This window comes from Sprattus sprattus, assembly GCF_963457725.1.
Source record: "Sprattus sprattus genome assembly, chromosome: 6".
Lineage (NCBI taxonomy): Eukaryota > Metazoa > Chordata > Actinopteri > Clupeiformes > Clupeidae > Sprattus > Sprattus sprattus.
Window position 1 is genome coordinate 35,373,469 of NC_137925.1, and position 15,803 is coordinate 35,389,271.

The following is a 15,803-nucleotide window of genomic DNA, read 5'->3' on the forward strand; positions in this document are numbered from 1 at the left end:
GTTTTGTGCACTACTTTTTAGTGGATTGTTTTGGTATATTTTTCTTTTGCAATGTAGTTTGTTAAAACAGGTGACAGAGGTGTGGAAACAAGGTGAAGTTTCCAACCACCAACAGGTGGCGCTATAGGTGATATCAGTCAGGCATATGTACGCATTTGGGCCGGATCCAGCGTCCAGCCTAAGACATTTTCTCTGGATCAAACAATGTACGTAAGAGTTATAAGAGACTTTGTGTTTTGTGGCAAGCACTGGCAAGTTGGCAAAGTTTGAGGGTCTGCCAAGCCCACACCTTCCGACTAATGAGAAAATCCAATATAACTTTTAGTCGCCCATGGCTGAAGAGTAACCTGACCACATTTCAAGGCGTTACCATTAAATTTGTCGGAGGAGTTCGGTCAGATGCGAGGTGTGCAAACGCCGTCAAAACGCATCTTCCACTCGAAATGGCCGACTTCCTGTGGACCTGCCACCATGGCGTCAAGAGACTTTTTGGTGCGTCCAAGCATGATGAAGACGTGTACCGAATTCCGTCAAGTTACGCCAAAATAACCCTAATGCGCAGGGTTTTTTGCAATGTTCTAGGGGGCGCTACAGAGCCATTTTGCTTCATCCATGGACAAAAACTCTACCGAAGATGGACAGTTACATGCTTGATGTCCCTGGCAAATTTGGTAATTTTCCGAGCACTTTGACATATATTCGATTAAAACACCTCATTTTTGCTTTTTAATTTTTATCTAGGTGGCGCTATACATGTAATGACTGGTTATGGTATGGGTTGACATGGCCCCTTGACACAAACATACAAGATCAATTTGGCCCTCCAAGGCCCTACGGTTCTCTAGATATTCGAACAAAACTGTGTCGCGCCACCTACAGGGCAGTTGGTGTATAATCATATAAATCAATTTATTGCATGCCTCCCCCCCCGTGAACGGAATTCCACGAAACTTAACTTGCAGTCAGAAGGTGTCATAATGATCCCACACTCCGATTTCTTGCAGTTCTGACCTTGTCAACTTACAATTAAAATGTTTTACAACACTCCATTTTTGCTTTTTCATTTGTAACTAGGTGGCGCTATACATGAAATAAGTGGTAGTGGAACGGTTGACGTGGCCTCTTAAGACCAACATACAAAAAAAATGTGGTCTTCCTAGCCCTACGGTTTTCGACTTATTCCCAGAAAACTGAATCGCCCCACCCTCTTTAAATGGGTCCAGTCCGACGGGGGTGCAACGGATCAAAACGAAAATCAGTGGTTCCAAGCTAATCTAGTAAGGCTACATGCCCACCAAATTTCGTGCACCCCGGTGTGTCAGTGTCCCGGAAATCATTGACAGAAAATCTGCAAACAGAAAAAAACCTAACCTGTCGCGTGGCGGTCATAATAATATAAAGGTGATTCACGCTGACAGAATGTAGCCTTGCACCTTTCCAGTGTATGGTAGCCTGTGCTTTGCTGATGTTGTTAATGCATTGCGTTCGTAACGTCACGCCATACCGGATCATTCATAATTTACAGTCTCGCGTGCGAAGTTGACAAGCATCTGCAGTTAAGCATAGCCTACGAGTACTTTTGAAGTTTAGTCGAAAAAGTTAAACTTTTGGTGAACGACTGAAGTTATCTACTGTCCTTAGCTAACATTTCGTTCTACCGTGGAGTTAGCTGGTCAGAAGCACCAATGGATCGGTGTTTAGTGAGGAGAGAGACAGGCTGCCACGACAAAGGTACACCTTCACAGGATACAGGGAAACAAAGTCAACAAAGAAAAAGAAATAACAATGAGGAATACATCAAATACGGATTTACAGTGATGATAGCCAGAGCAGGAGAGGAGGTACCACTGTGTTTCGTGTGTTCAACATTACTGTCAACTGAAGCTATGAAGCCGTCGAAACTATTGCGGCATATGGAGATGCATTACGATTTCTTGAATTAAGCTTATTGAGTACATGCAACAGATGTTACGTGATTTTCATGACTTAAGTTCTGGATAAGTTGCTAGACCGAATTTCCAGAGCTTGCTACAAAAGCAATGAGGTGTATTTTGCAAACTTTCAAACTACCTGTGTGAGAGAATTTTTTTTTGCGTACTTGAAGAATAAGTACAGGGTAAGAGAATGATATGAGACTGTCGCTGTCTACCATTTTGCCACGAATAGACAGGCTGTGTGCACTTCACCATGCCCAGATATTACACTGACAGGTCTCCCCTCTCCCCACACATGCACAAACGAACGCACACACGCACGCGCGCAGGCACATCAGTGGGCCGCGGATTACTTTCTAGTCAGAATGGTGGTCCCTGGGACAAAACCAGTTGAAAACCCCTGGTGTCAGTGGCGTGCACAGACATTTTGGGGGGCAGGTGCTCAGGGGGGAAGGGAAGGGCACTTTTTAGCGCACGCGGAACACCTTATTATAGAAAAGTTACACGCACATGTTGAATGAAATTTTACTTTTATTTGTATCATTCTCTAAACGTGAGTTTCCTATAGAAAAAAGTCACACCACCAACAGATAAAATCCACATCCTATATTAACTATATACAGTCATTGTTAAGTCCCAAGATGAACTCTAGACATCTCGGCGAAGTAGATAAACTTCACTTTGCCCTCGACTGTCTTCTGTTTAGCCTCCACTTCTTGCTGCGTACTGCTTTGAAGCAGCCTCCTTCTTGGTGCCATGTCTTTAAAGATGTTGATGACCTCACTGTGGTTTACCTCAATGTCTCTTTCAATGGCAAGCAAGAGAAGGTGAGAGAGCCTTTCCTGTCCACACAGGCTTCATAGTTTCGTTTTTATGATTTTCAGCTTGGAAAATGATCTTTCAACTGAAGCAGTCGTCACTGGTAACACATTTGCAGATTTGCAATTGCAAACTCTACCGAAATAATTTGTAGCCTAATAAGCCTATGGTCGTCCTTGCGTTATCTGTCATTGGGCTATACAGCGTAAAACTTTATCAGGTGACCAGTTGGCTAAAAATGCTTAGTTGTTTGTTGCTGTATGAGACATTTTACTGCACAACAAAATGATTAGGCTACACGTTGGGCTTAGAGGGCAAACTATACGATTTTACTTGATCTGTATGTTACCTGCGGGTGGGAACACGGGAGAAGATGCCTGTCTGTGACCGTGCCTGCTATGCTGGAGACGCTTCTGTTTACTGAAGCGCATGTGGTGCCCTGCGCGTGCCAGCGCGTGCCAGCGCGAGTGCACGTGACAAAGGAAGATAATCGAGTCTGGTCTGTGCAAGGGGGACGTGGCTCATTTTTGGGGATTGTTTCAGTCGTTTTTAATCGCTTAGGTTTTTAAAAGATCATTTCAAAACCGGCCTCAGTAAAATGTTAATAATATATATATAAAAAAAAAAAAAAAGTTTCAAAAGGGCATTTTCGTTGATAAAGTGCAAAAGTCCTGGTGCGTTAGCACCACCTAGTGTCTATGTGTGCACGCCACTGCCTGGTGTAATGGATTAAACCAGATGCTGCGTCGCCCTCGCTGTCAACGCATTACCATCTCTGCGTCGTTTCGGAGACTGTGCAGTCACATCATACGGTCATGAGTAGGGCTATGAGTCTCCTGTGATCGATGATTTTCTTCCCTTCATGAGGTGTGGAGGTTCTCTCCTGTGACAGATGCTGTACTTCCCTTCATGTGGGGTTGAGCGCCCCCTTGTGGAAGGGTTAAGGTTAGGGTTCTCTCCTGTTTGCATACTGGGATTCACAGATCATTCCTGCTTCCACTTCACACATCATATCTCTCTCCCACACAAACACACACACTGGTCTCTCTCCCACACAAACACACACACACGTCTCTCTCTCCTACACAAACACACACGTCTCTCTCTCCTACACAAACACACACACGTGTCTCTCTCCTACACACACACACACACGTGTCTCTCTCTCCCACACAAACACACACACGTGTCTCTCTCTCCCACACAAACACACACACGTGTCTCTCTCTCCCACACACACGTGTCTCTCTCTCCCACACAAACACACACACGTGTCTCTCTCTCCTACACAAACACACACACGTGTCTCTCTCTCCCACACAAACACACACACGTGTCTCTCTCTCCTACACAAACACACACACGTGTCTCTCTCTCCCACACAAACACACACACGTGTCTCTCTCTCTCCCACACAAACACACACACGTGTCTCTCTCTCCCACACAAACACACACACGTGTCTCTCTCTCCCACACAAACACACACACGTGTCTCTCTCTCCCACACAAACATGTGTCTCTCTCTCCCACACAAACACACACACGTGTCTCTCTCTCCCACACAAACACACACACGTGTCTCTCTCTCCCACACAAACACACACACGTGTCTCTCTCTCCCACACACACGTGTCTCTCTCTCCTACACACACACACACGTGTCTCTCTCTCCTACACACACGTGTCTCTCTCTCTCACACAAACACACACACGTGTCTCTCTCTCCCACACAAACACACAAACACACACACACGTGTCTCTCTCTCCCACACAAACACACACACGTGTCTCTCTCTCCCACACAAACACACACACGTGTCTCTCTCTCCCACACAAACACACACACGTGTCTCTCTCTCCCACACAAACACACACACGTGTCTCTCTCTCCTACACAAACACACACACGTGTCTCTCTCTCCCACACAAACACACACACGTGTCTCTCTCTCCCACACAAACACACACACGTGTCTCTCTCTCCCACACAAACGTGTCTCTCTCTCCCACACACACGTGTCTCTCTCTCCTACACAAACACACACGTGTCTCTCTCTCCCACACAAACACACACACGTGTCTCTCTCTCCCACACACACGTGTCTCTCTCTCCTACACAAACACACACATGTATCTTTGCAAAGAGGTTTGTTTGAGTGTGCATTTGAGATCCGTTTAATTTTGTTCACACAGAAGCACACTTAATCTCTGATGTATCCTTGAAAAAAAGCACACTTCACTTCTTATGTATCCTTAAAAAGCACACTTAATCTCTGATGTAGCCTTAAAAAGCACACTTCATTTTTTTATGTATCCTGAAAAAGCACACTTAATATCTGATGTTTCCTTAAAAACTCACTTCATTTCTGAAGCATTATTTCCCCATCAGCTTCTCTTCCTATGACGACTTACTGAATGACACTGAACTCACAGCAAGCAACCTGACAGGCATATCAAAATAATACTGATTTTCTCTGAAAATATATTAACACGTCATCTCCATCTTCATCTTCGTCATCTCCCTGGTTTCTCCGTTTAAATACAGGACATATCAGCAGTTCACAAAACAAAACAACTATTCGCCTTTTGGAACATCAGCACATGTGGACCGCAGCAACCTGTGTTGAGTTCTGGAGAATTTCTGGGAGACATAGAAAACGTTTCCAATAGAATGGCCACACCTTTAGAATAAAAATACTGGACACCTTTGAGAAGGCTCATAGCGCTCAATATATGGCAAAAATGGCGGCAGCTTCAGAATAAGCCGAACTTCAGGTTCAGAATAAGCCGAGGTTCAGGTTAAGGAAAAGCCGTTAGGCTTCAGGTTCAGGTCCCTTTCCACAAAAGTAGGAAATAGTTCTCTGGTCCCACAAAGGTGTGTCATTATGTATGAGTTTGGTATGTATTGTGTGCAAGTGTGTGTGTGTGTGTGTGTGTATGTTTGTGTGTGTGTGTGTGTGTGTGTGTGTGTGTGTCCGCGTGTCTCAGAGGCCAACACCCTTGACGAGTGACGCCTCCAGTGTGATGTTGAACTCCTGTAGAGTCTGCAGCACTCGGATCAGTGAGTTGACCAGAGAATGATCCTTCAGCATGGCGGAGTCCTCATACATCTGAGCTGTGATTGGACACTCAGCCAGAAGAGCAATCCAATGGTGGAGCAGGTGGTCCCTGTGGAAAGACATGCAATGTCCAGAGTGCAGACAGTAAGCAATAACCCAACTCTGACTATAGAGTTAGCAAGAACCCAACTCTGACTATAGAGTTAGCAATAACCCAACTCTGACCATAGAGTTAGCAATAACCCAACTCTGACCATAGAGTTAGCAAGAACCCAACTCTGACCATAGAGTTAGCAATAACCCAACTCTGACCATAGAGTTAGCAATAACCCAACTCTGACCATAAAGTTAGCAATAACCCAACTCTGACCATAGATAACAAAGCAGATACAGAGAGATCTTTCTATCACCCATAACCAACTGCCTCTATTACCCATAACCACTTCATTTTATTACCCATAACCACCCTCTTTTAACAATACCCTAGGGCAGAGCCATAGAAAACAGAGTTGCGACACTTCCATTCACTCCCATTGTAAAAAATGGCGGACGCCACTTCCGGGTTATGGAGACGCCAAAAGTTCCCAAGTTCCAACGGAGCCCCGTTCATTTCAACCGCGCATCAAGAACAATTACTGGTAAGTTGATGAAATAACAGCATTTTAAACGGTTTTCACACTTTTAAGCATTAGCTATCAGTAGTATACTCTTAGACATCGATATTTTTTACATTTGGTTTGCATGGAATGTCGATGTTGATGTTAAACATGTAATGGATGTATGGACCTAACTGAAAGCTTGGTAACGGAGGCTAATGTGAGGTAATTAACGTGATCATTTAGGTAATTAACGTGATAAGTCCGTGGTAAGACTTTTTGTTGTCAGGTGACATTATTATGTAAAGTTTTTTTGATTGTTAGGTTTTAAAACATTACCAAAATAATACCACTGCTGCTAATACTATTAGTGCAGTAATATAGTGTTGCCAGGCTGGTCTGCACACACACACACACATAGGCCTACAATAATATTAGTGCTGTAATAGTGTTGCCAGGCTGGTGTGCTTTCAATGTGTGTCTGAAGAGGGTATCGCAGTGTTAGACAGACACGTGGTCAGTGTTACGTGTGTGAGTGTGTGTGTGTGTGTAATGAGAGTGTATAGAGAGTGTGGCTCTTCTGAAGCAAGCCTGTGTTTTGATCAGTGGGTTTACTAGAGAGAGCCAAAGCTAAAAACCTGTTCTTCCTCCTCTTGTCTCCCTCTCTTCCTTCTCTTCATCTTCTTTCTCCCTCTCTGTCTCCTCCTCTCCGCTCTTCTACCCCTGCTCTCTCTCCATCACCTCTTCATCCTCTGTCTCTTCTTGTTCTTCCTCCTCCTCCTCCTCTCCCCCTCCTCCTCTCCTTACTCCACTTCCTCTCCTCCTCCTCCTCAGTGCACACAGGCAGTCCACCAATAGCAGGTCTCCCTCTGGCGCTGGTCGACCCAAGCCCATGCCATTATCTAGCAGTCTATCTCACCTATATCACCCATTGATATGATGCTGGCAATGTGTTATATCAAGTAAAGATTAAGCTCTAACTGCTGTGTTATTTAACCATTTTCCCTGACCCTGTTTACTTTTTTACGGCTTTGCCTGGCTCCTCCTCCTGTCTGTGTGCTGCATCTGATTCTTATAGGTGAGCTGGGCGCAGGTGCTTGGAGTCGCGCTAATCTGTGGTCTGGGCCTTTAAAAGCACTTCAGACCAGACTGGAGGGGGTCCGCTGCTGCTCTGTCTCTCCCTCACCGATTTTGGATTTTGTTTGCTTAATCACTGCACCGCATTATACTGATTGCTTACACTTTTATTTTCCAACTCCAATACTGACTTCTGTTCAGTTTTGTAGCAACCGATAACGTAATAACGGCCAATAACGTAATAATGGCCAATAACGTAATAATTTAAATGTAATAAAACCAATAACGTAATAAACTGCCAATAATGTAATAAAGTTGCCGTGCCAATAACGTAATAACTTTTGGCCAATAACGTAATAACTTATTACGTTATTGGCCGGTTATTACGTTATTGGCCTTGCATTAAAAAAAACCTTTGAAAATGTAATAACTGAGCCAATAATGTAATAACTGAGGTATCACTTCATTTTATCTTCAATATCTGGACAGAAAGTGTCCCACTTAGCCTTAATATTGCATCTTGCAACAGATGCTTAAATATCTGGCTTACAGATACCCCTCCACCCTCAACCCCCCCTCAACAGGAAGCCTTACGGGAGCCATTAAGAGTCATTTTGGATTAATATGTCACTCTTAGGGTTCTGTTATAGTACTCTGTGTATCCAACTCTGTGACCATGCGGGCGCTTTGATGGAGTCTTTCTAAGTTCTGCGTTGCAGTTTTCAGTATGGTATTGCAATTCACTGTCTGAACGCTAGGGGTTGTGGGAATTATTTGACCATCTCCATTGGTCTCAGTCGCCTCGACTGGTAACATTTTTTGGAGGCACACGTCGGGCTACCATAAGCGGAGCTTTACTTTTACTCTAGGATTCTCAACCGGCCAAAACTGTGCTAGGGCCAGTCTGATCTACAAAGCGACATAAATTGCTTGCAGATTCGTATTAAAATTGAATAACTGAGCCAATAATGTAGTAATATATAAATATGACTGCAGCCCCCTCATTCAATAATATCATATCATACTGCTTTCATTACCAATATTTAAAAGCTAAATGTTTGTCTGATGCATATGATCTAGATGCTGCTCCTAAACTGATTTAATGCACTCATTCATCCAAATATGCACAACCATGCGGCTCTTGAATTAAAGAAATCTGTAAATTCCATAAAGGTATTGCAGTAATCTTATGTGCTGATGTGTCTGTGTTTTTGTGTAGTTCGCTCATAAAAAATAGGTGTAGTGGATGGCACAGTCACATAAACACATGTCATTACCACTAGCCCTATGTACTGGGCACCTCTCTCTTTCTTAGGGTTAGCCTATTTTTAACACCTATCTGCTCATTTGGGTCTTTAGTCATTACAATTCTTTCAGATATTGTTGTATAAATAGACAGTTGCTCATAATCGTGTATGTATGTAACATGTAATAATGTCTCAGTGAGGTTGATGCATTGTCTAAATAATAATTTAAAAAAATCATGGAAAAACATTTTTCATTCAACCTCATTCAAACAGAACTCTTTTACTGAAGGCTAAGTAACTCTGAACAATTCTAAACTAACTCTTAACTCTTAAACTGTCATATTTACTCAGTGGAACTTAAGCTGGAGGCAATGCTCAATTTCAAATGAAAAGTTACCAATTTACTAATTTACTAATGTAAAGAAAATAAAACATTAACATAAAATGTACTACTACTTTTTCCAGGATATGTACCTAATTTTGAACTGCCCGAAGGCTACATGCCTTAGAAGAATCCATGCCCTCATCCAGCAGTTGTCCTTACTAAACAAATCTCTTAGATGCATGCTAAGGCCACTGTTGCGTCCAGCGGCCTTGTAGAGCTTCATAATGCTGATTGAAAAGTCATTTTCTTTACCCAGGTGAAGGCTCTCAGTGTGTGTGTGTGTGTGTGTGTGTGTGTGTGTGTGTATGTGTGTGTGTGTGTGTGCGTATGTGTGTGTGTGTGTGTGTGTGTGTGTGTGTGTGTGTGTGTGTGTGTGTGTGAGAGTGTGTGTGTTTGTGTGTGTGTGAGAGTGTGTGTGAGTGAGTGAGTGTTTGTGTGTGTGTTTGTGTGTGTGTGTGTGTGTGTGTGTGTGTGTGTGTGTGTGTGTGAGTGTATGTGTGAGTGAGTGTTTGTGTGTGTGTGTGTGTGTGTGTGTGTGTGTGTGTGTGTGTGTGTGTGTGTGTGTGCTTGTGTGTGTGTGTGTGTGTGTGTGTGTGTGGGTGCGTGAGTGTGTGAGTGTGTGTGTTTGTGTGTGTTTGTGTGTGTGAGAGTGTGGGTATGTGTGTGTGTGTGTGTGTGTGTGTGTGAGGGAGTGTGGGTGTGTGGAGTTTGGTGTGTATCCGGAACGCTAGGGGTTGCGGGAATTATCTGACCGTCTCCATTGGTCTCAGTCTTCTCGATTGGTAAAATGTTTTGGAGGCACACGTCAGGCTACCCTAAGCGGAGCTTTACTTTTACTCTACTCCATCCTCCATCCATTACTGGTTTTCAACATAATTTAAGGTTATTATGAGTTTAGGTACATGTTTAGGCACATGTGTGCTGTTAAATTATTTAAGTATCTTTTATACACATTGATGGATACAATAAATAAATAAATAAAAATTCAAACTAGACAGCAATAACAGCAATAACAGGGTGTGTGTGTGTTTGTGTGAGAGTGTGTGCTTGTGTTTGTGCTAGCCTGGGTGAACCCACCCGAATCTGCAAGCAATTTAATGTTGCTTTGTAGATCAGACTGGCCCTAGCACAGTTTTGGCTGATTTGAGAATCCTAGAGTAAAAGTAAAGCTCCGCTTATGGTAGCCCGATGTGTGCCGCCAAAAAAATGTACCAGTCGAGGCGACTGAGACCAATGGAGACGCTCAAATAATTCCCACAACCCCTAGCGTTCCGGCAGTGAATTGCAATACCATACTGAAAACTGCAACGCAGAACATAGAAAGACTCCATCAAAGCGCCTGCATGGTCACAGAGATGGATACACAGAGTACTATAACAGAACCCTAAGAGTGACATATTAATCCAAAATGACTCTTAATGGCTCCTGTAAGGCCTCCTGTTGAGGGGGGGTTGAGGGTGGAGGGGTATCTGTAAGGTCGGATATTTAAGCATCTGTTGCAAGATGCAATATTAAGGCTAAGTGGGACACTTTCTGTCCAGATATTGAAGATAAAATGAAGTGATACCTCAGTTATTACATTATTGGCTCAGTTATTACATTTTCAAAGGTTTTTTTTAATGCAAGGCCAATAACGTAATAACCGGCCAATAACGTAATAAGTAATTACGTTATTGGCCAAAAGTTATTACGTTATTGGCACGGCAACTTTATTACATTATTGGCAGTTTATTACGTTATTGGTTTTATTACATATAAATTATTACGTTATTGGCCGTTATTACGTTATTGGCCGTTATTACGTTATCGGTTGCTACAAGTTTGATTAATTTAATAAATCGAATACATACATAGCTACTCTGCGTGTGGCCTTCCCTTCTCTGTTCCCTGCTCTGAGCAAGGCTTATATCAATACAGATGAAAAGCATGAGAAGGGTGTGAATGGAACTTTAATAAAAGATCTTGTTTGCTTGTGTATTGGTCTATTCCAGTCCATATTATTATTCCAGCTCATCAGCTCTGACATAAATTGCAACTGTGAATAGTTGCTTGTAGAGTTAGATTTGGTTCTATTGACTGTATTGATATATTCAGTCATAATGAGTGGCTGTTTGATAGATCTGATACATGGCTCCATATTAAAATCTCCATGGTTCTGATGCATGTCCTACAAAAATAACTAAAATGTAATGTCATTTAATGTCCTTTAGTCTCCTACATGTCCTTTCAAAATAACAACTTGGTTATAAAGATAAAAAGTACTTTGGAAAAGCTGATATTTAACAAAAGTGCTGAGAGTGCTTAGAGTCCAATAACAGTACAAGTTAGATGGTAACTTGTTTATCTAAGTGCAAATGCAGAACGTAAGGTTAGCACCACTCACGTAAGTAACCTGGCCAAGCTCACACAAACTTTTCCCTCCAAACGTGTATAATTATTATTATTCAAAAGTAATAAATGCAGTACTTCCCATGTTTAACCACAGCGCAAAAGCATACCACACTAAAATACATTACATACAGCATACGTGTGCTTACGATATGATATTTACCATGCAATAGCTTACTGTACCATACAAGTCAATGACAGCTTGCGGTTTCTTAGGAACTACTGAGGCTTACATGAACCACGTGACAGCCCTAGCGGCGACATCAAAGAGTGTCGCAACTCTGTTTTCTATGGCTCTGCCCTAGGGTCTATGTGTGTTTTTGTCTGAGTAAGTTTACTACAGCTAACACTCAACCCTAACCTAGCTTAGTGTATTGTATTGTGTGTGTGTGTGTCTCTCACCGAGCTCCCAGACACACAAGCATCTGGAACTTTCCATCTTTGCCGATGTTTCTGGGGGAGACACTGATGGCGCGCATGACACGGCAGAAAAGTCGGACACGGCACAGCCAGTTCTCATCCTGCTGCTGACCCTGCTGCTCCACACTCTCAAAGTAGGCCTGGGCCTTCTCTGAACACACACACACACACACACACACACACACACACAGTTGTATACACTCTCAAAGTACGCCTGGGCCTTCTCTACCAACACACAGTTATATATAAACAAACACACAAACACGGTTATATATAAACACACAGATACAGACACACACACACACACACACACACACACACACAGTTATATTAAAACTCACACAAAGGTATATATAAACAAACACACGCATTTATATATAAACATACACTCACACAGCTATATATAAACATAAACACACACACACACACACACACAGTTATATACTATAAGCACACACAAACAAAGTTGTATATACACTAGAGGTGCCAATTAATTCTCTGTATCTGAACTGTCTCTGTATTTGTATCTGTTAGTAAAACTAACAAAATGATCTGTGTCTGTATTTGTGTTTCGGACAGAAGACCAGAAGTGGGCCTGGGCGGATGTCATATTAAGTCGGACTCATGTTGTATTAAAAATACAGAGGTCTATGGTATGAAGCATGATAGCCAAGCTAAGGTTATTTGAAACCTTAGATAGGTATATTAAACTAAGCTATGGTTATTTGAAACCTAAGAGAGCTATATTAAACGTAAATCAAAAAAATGCTAGAGAAAAAAAAAACATTTCAAGATATCGGTTCATTTCTAAATTTGGCTTTTAAATGTGTGTTTTTTTCAGTGTGTTTGTGCCATTTCTAGTCTAGTTTATTTTAGTCTAGATTTATTTTGGAGGAGGCTGCTATCTGAACTGTACAACTAGCTGGTTTGGTGAGGCTAAGCGAAATACTGGGATTAGACATTGGTTTAGGTGTACTTGTGGCAGCTTGGCTAGGGTGACCAGACGTCCTCTTTTTCCCGGACATGTCCTCTTTTTGAGACCTATAAAAAGCGTCCGGCAGGGATTCCTAAATTGTCCGGGATTTTGCCTCGTCGAACGAGTCTGTATATTGCAGTTATCGCGGCGACCGATAGTTGAGAAGATGAGGAAACACACCAGCGGCCAATGACTGGTTATAGCTCTAATAGGGTGGCCTACCATATGCTATATATACCGTCGAAATGGCCAACCTATCTCGGTCATGGTGGCCATTATTTTGTAGAAAGGAAATAGTCAGTAGCAATCTATAACACAATTATATGCTTATCCTACATAAACTATGGAAACTATTTAAAAAAAAACGATTCAATTAAATGAATAATTTCTTATTTTCATTGGTATTGTTGTCATATACAGATATGCAATGATTTGTGGGTAATATTTTGATGTCCAATGTCAAGTCTCTATTTGATCATGTGACTAGACGATCTAATGATGCAAAATCTAAACGTCAAGACCTAGAGGCAAAGTACACAGGCAAGCACCTTTCAAACATAAAGGTGGTGATGCATGATATGCGTTTTCAATGGAAAGGATAGCCAGCCTCTCCTGCTCCATGCGGCCAGGTAGGTAGGTCTTACTGAGTTTCAATTTGGAAAAAGATCACTCGGCTGTTACCACTGTCACATATGTCAGAAACAATAGCAGAGAGGTGCACTGCACACCTTACCGAAGGTGGATTTTAGGGAATGATATTCACAACCTGCATCTTGGCAAATTGGGAGACTACGGACTGCTAGGCAATCTGCTCCAAAACAGGCCCTGAATGATAGGTCGCCGCCGAGCACCTGTTTCATTGTATATGTGTTTTTCAGATGTTAGTAAAGCTGCTGTGCCGCCGCAACAAATCGTGCTTTTCTTAAGTGTTTTTAAAGAACCTTTCAGCACTTTGACCGTTTGTTTACGTTAGTGTGTCAGAGTGCTATTGTTGATAGCTTTCTTTTTCACATGTCTACTTTCCCAATACAATAGCCTTAGTAACTAATTCGACTGTAGAATCCAACACATTTCTGGTAATAGGCCTATGTATTGGTAGATACATTAATATTAATACATTAATATTAATGAGAGGGAGGCCAGCTATTAGAGTTTGTTGTTGCTTTATCTTTAGCAAAAGGAGAGATGACACAATGGATTATACATAATTACAACAACATTATACATAATTAGGAAAGTTTAACTTTTATATAGGCTATATATATATATATACGCCTAATGGTGTGTGGTGCGCGCGCCTCTTAACTAGTAAATAGCGCGCACTAGGGCCCTTGATAATAGCATGCCCCCCCCCCCCCCCCCCCCCCCCCCCCCGACCGTCACCGCTGAAGTATCCTCTTTTTCACCAACTCAAATCTGGTCACCCTAAGCTTGGCTAAATAGTTTTTAATTGGCTGGCTGAAACGCAGAAATTAAAAATGCAATAGCAAGTTGCCGTGTGTATGCTATGTGTGTATGCAATGCTATGTGTGTATGCAATGCTATGTGTGTATGCAATGCTATGTGTGTATGCTATGCTACGTGTGTATGCTATGTATGTTTGCTATTTGTGTAAGCTATGCTATGTTTATATGTTATATGCTGTGTGTAACCCCTGACCCTAACTGAGGCTAGAAACATCCCTACTACTGAGAATCCCCTCTCTGGGAAAACACACACACACATTTACAAACACACACATTTATACATGTACACACATACATTGTTTTACAAACACACCCATTTCTACACACACACGTACACACCGTTTTGCAAACACAAAGATTTCCACACATATGATGTTTTACACACACATACACACACACACAAACAGAAATACGAGTGTTACCTAAGAAGTCCCAGATGAAGATGTTCTTGAAGAGTCGTGGGGACTTGAAGCTGTGCAGAAACACCTGTTCCAGAGCCCAGACCAGTCCATACTCACCACACAGCAACAGAGTCAGACTACCCCTCTGCACACACACACACACACACACACACACACACACACACATCATCGTCACACACACACACACACACACACACACACACACACATCATCGTCACACACATCATCGTAACATATAAATAGATAGTGAGAGAAGGTGTGTCTGTGTGTCTCTGTGGGTCAGATAGTGACAGAAGGTGTGAATGTGTGTGTGTGTGTATGAGAGTGAGTGTGTTTGATTTCTAACCTCTTTCTCCGGCTTGTGGAAATGCTTCACTATTCCATTGATAGCCTCCCCAACTCCCTCCTGGATTTGACCTGTATTCAGTTCTACACACACACACACACACACACACACAAATACAGAGCCTTATTTTAAATACACACAGTCTACTGTTCCCCTCTCAATACTGTGATACAATGAGTTTAATAATATGTTTAATGTGTAATACATTGAGTTTAAGTTTAATTAATGAATGTAGATATAGTGGTGATATGGTGGTGTAGTTTAGTGTAGTGAAGTGTACTGGTGTAATGTTGTGGTTCGGTGTGGTGTATGTTTAGCAGTGGTGTGTAGTGTGGTGTGTATGGAGTTAGATTAGTTTCATATTTCACAAACCAGCGAAACGCGTTTCAAACCAACGAAACGCGAGTCACAAACCAACGAAACGCGTTTAAAAAAAAAAAAAACGCGATTCACAAATGTATTTCATGTTTCACAAATGTGTTTTGTGATTCAAAAATAAATGACACCATGACATTTGTTTGCAACCCGACGAACACGAGTTACAAATCCCTGCATTCGTTCGTTTGGATTTTTGGAACTTTCCTAACGCACTCAGTTTCACAAATGCATTTTTTCTAAAAGATATACTCTGCAGCCTATCAGATCTCTTCTAATTTCAGCCAATCA

The 15,803-nt window shown here is 42.1% G+C and overlaps 1 protein-coding gene across 1 annotated transcript in view; it reads right to left on the reverse strand.

Moving 5' to 3' along the window:
* Positions 1–4,941: 4,941 nt before the first annotated feature.
* The window catches only part of dennd5a (DENN/MADD domain containing 5A), a gene marked incomplete at its 5' end in the record, with an annotated part of 28,860 nt that continues 17,998 nt past the window's right edge, over positions 4,942–15,803 (reverse strand). Inside the window, 4 exons of the mRNA XM_080840448.1 lie at positions 4,942–5,923; positions 11,910–12,078; positions 14,792–14,915; positions 15,138–15,220. Of these exons, the coding sequence (XP_080696574.1) occupies positions 5,740–5,923; positions 11,910–12,078; positions 14,792–14,915; positions 15,138–15,220 (560 nt within the window). The 3' untranslated portion in view covers positions 4,942–5,739. The remainder of the gene's footprint in view (positions 5,924–11,909; positions 12,079–14,791; positions 14,916–15,137; positions 15,221–15,803) is intronic.